We start from the raw sequence: 2,136 nt of genomic DNA on the forward strand, positions 1-2,136 counted from the left end.
TTTATGCCTCGTCATTTTTTTTAATAAAATTAAATATATTAAAAAAAAGTGATTATTTCAAATTCCAACACATAACCATGTAGATCACCTAAATATACAAACTAACTAAACCTAATCTCAATCTAACTAAGAATCACACATATAATGAAACTAAATAATTAATTATATATAATCAAATAGTGCTCTTAAAAAGCTTAGTTCAACTCAAATTATTTCAAGATTCAATTAGCTTCTTTTAATTTTTCATATTTATAATATTTTTTTAAGACTTTTCTCATCAGTTTTCTATAACAATAATGCCTTTTTTTCTTCATTTATTTTTTAAAAAATGAAATTATTTCCATCTAGTTAAACTCTTATTGGATGGTTGTTAGGTAACTTGGAAGTTTGAAATTTTGTGTTTTTCTAGTTAAGTCAAAAGGAGGAAACCTTTCCTGTTCGGATGCTGTCTCAAGAAACAACTTCCATCTTACAAGCAACCTTTTCTAATCTCTCTATTCTATCTATCTATCTATCTATTGTACGTTACCATTTTTTTTTTCATTTTCTTTTTCAATTACCAACCAATATACATTTATGAACGTCCTTTCCTTTCTTATTTCTTACTTACTCCTCTTCTCTCTCTATTTCTAAAGCATGTGACTACTCTCTTCTTCATTGATGAATGTAAACCTTTCTAGTAAAAACTTTTGAAAATGGTGGAGATGTTTTCCGAAAGCTTTCAAGTTACAAATGGTGGAATCAATCTTCCAATCGGGTTCCGTTTCCGGCCAACAGACGAAGAGCTCATTGTTCACTATCTGAAACGCAAAGCATTATCACTTCCACTGCCTGTCTCTGTTATTCCTGTTGTTCAAGTTTTCCATTCTAATCCATGGGATTTACCAGGTTAGCTAAGCTTTCTCACTTTAATGGAGAATGATTGAAAAAAGATTTGATTTTTTTTGTGGGTTTTAGGGGATTTGAAGGAGAAAAGGTATTTCTTTAACAGAGGAACAAGAAAATGGGGAAATAATGAGAAGGTTATGATGAGTGATGGATATGGTTTCTGGAAAGCTGTTGGGAAGGAGAAGAGTATTATTAATTTTTCAGGGGTTGTTGGGATGAGAAGGAAACTTGTTTTCTTCCATTTGAAGAGCTTTGGTTTGCTAAAATCTTCATGGGTCATGCATGAATTCAGACTTACTGATTCCCAACAGGTATTTTTTAAGACAATGTTCATCATCTCATTCAAAACAAATGACTAAACAAAGAAAATGTATTCTTTTTTTTTGTTTTTGCAGAAAATGGAGGCTGATTGGGTTGTTTGCAAGATTTATGAGAAGAAAAAGAGGGTGATTAAATTTAAGGATAATCATCTAAGGGGTTTTGTCTCTCTGGTTCCAACTTTGTCTTCTGGTTCGTGTTCAAGTGGGATCACCGAGGATGTTCCTAATTTTGATGAATCAGATGATGGGGAAGAAGAAACTAGTGCTTTGATCATCACTTCTAATCTCTCTCCTTAATTATTTGATATGTTTCATTGTACTTCATGTAGTCCAGATCTCTTTAGTTAGACGATGATGTCTGACAAATGAAAAAAGAAAAGAAAAATCAGTGATCAGATGTTTCAGATTAAGGAGTAAAATTGACCTGTTATTATCAATCCTTTGCCTTTTTATCTACTTTATCTGATTTCTTTCAAGCATTATTATTTTTATTATATATCTAGAACATTATGATTCAGATTAACAAGTAAAATTAACCTGTTTCATATTTTTGATCATTATTATTTTATATTTGTTAGCATTTATGACATGTCGGTTTAGTTTGATTCAAGGTAATTAAATTATTCATTTTATTATTACAAATGTTCTAGTTCGAATATTTTGAATTTTGTAATCAAAACCACGTTGGAATGGGAGAAGAATTAATACATTAAAATCTTGTCAATTGGAAAGAATGACATTCTTTTTATTAACATAATAAATTAATTAAATAGACTCATTTAACAACAGTTGTGTGGTTGGATTTGAATTTGAATTCATATGGATTTGATATAAAAAAATGTTACTATATAAGTTTGAGATACATATGCATTTGAAAATAAATCTATATAATGATTCTCAATGGGATATAATTACATTTTGTAATTTA

At 29.4% G+C, this 2,136-nt stretch overlaps 1 protein-coding gene across 1 annotated transcript; it reads left to right on the top strand.

Moving 5' to 3' along the window:
* Nucleotides 1-329: 329 nt before the first annotated feature.
* LOC124922115 (NAC domain-containing protein 41) lies at nt 330-1,587 on the top strand. Its single transcript, XM_047462841.1, has 3 exons — nt 330-888; nt 958-1,199; nt 1,284-1,587. The coding sequence occupies exons 1-3, from the start codon at nt 696-698 to the stop codon at nt 1,503-1,505; spliced, it is 657 nt and encodes a 218-aa protein (XP_047318797.1). The 5' UTR covers nt 330-695; the 3' UTR covers nt 1,506-1,587.
* Nucleotides 1,588-2,136: the final 549 nt, after the last annotated feature.

Source organism: Impatiens glandulifera, chromosome 1 (assembly GCF_907164915.1).
Source record: "Impatiens glandulifera chromosome 1, dImpGla2.1, whole genome shotgun sequence".
NCBI classification, from domain to species: Eukaryota; Viridiplantae; Streptophyta; class Magnoliopsida; order Ericales; family Balsaminaceae; genus Impatiens; species Impatiens glandulifera.

What these genes read in the sequence shown, in the direction of transcription:
- LOC124922115 (XM_047462841.1), top strand. Translation starts at nt 696, where the DNA reads ATGGTGGAGATGTTTTCCGAAAGCTTTCAAGTTACAAATGGTGGAATC. An exon ending in TAATCCATGGGATTTACCAG is followed by an intron (nt 889 to 957) that starts GTTAGCTAAGCT and finishes TGTGGGTTTTAG; the next exon opens with GGGATTTGAAGGAGAAAAGG. An exon ending in GACTTACTGATTCCCAACAG is followed by an intron (nt 1,200 to 1,283) that starts GTATTTTTTAAG and finishes TTGTTTTTGCAG; the next exon opens with AAAATGGAGGCTGATTGGGT.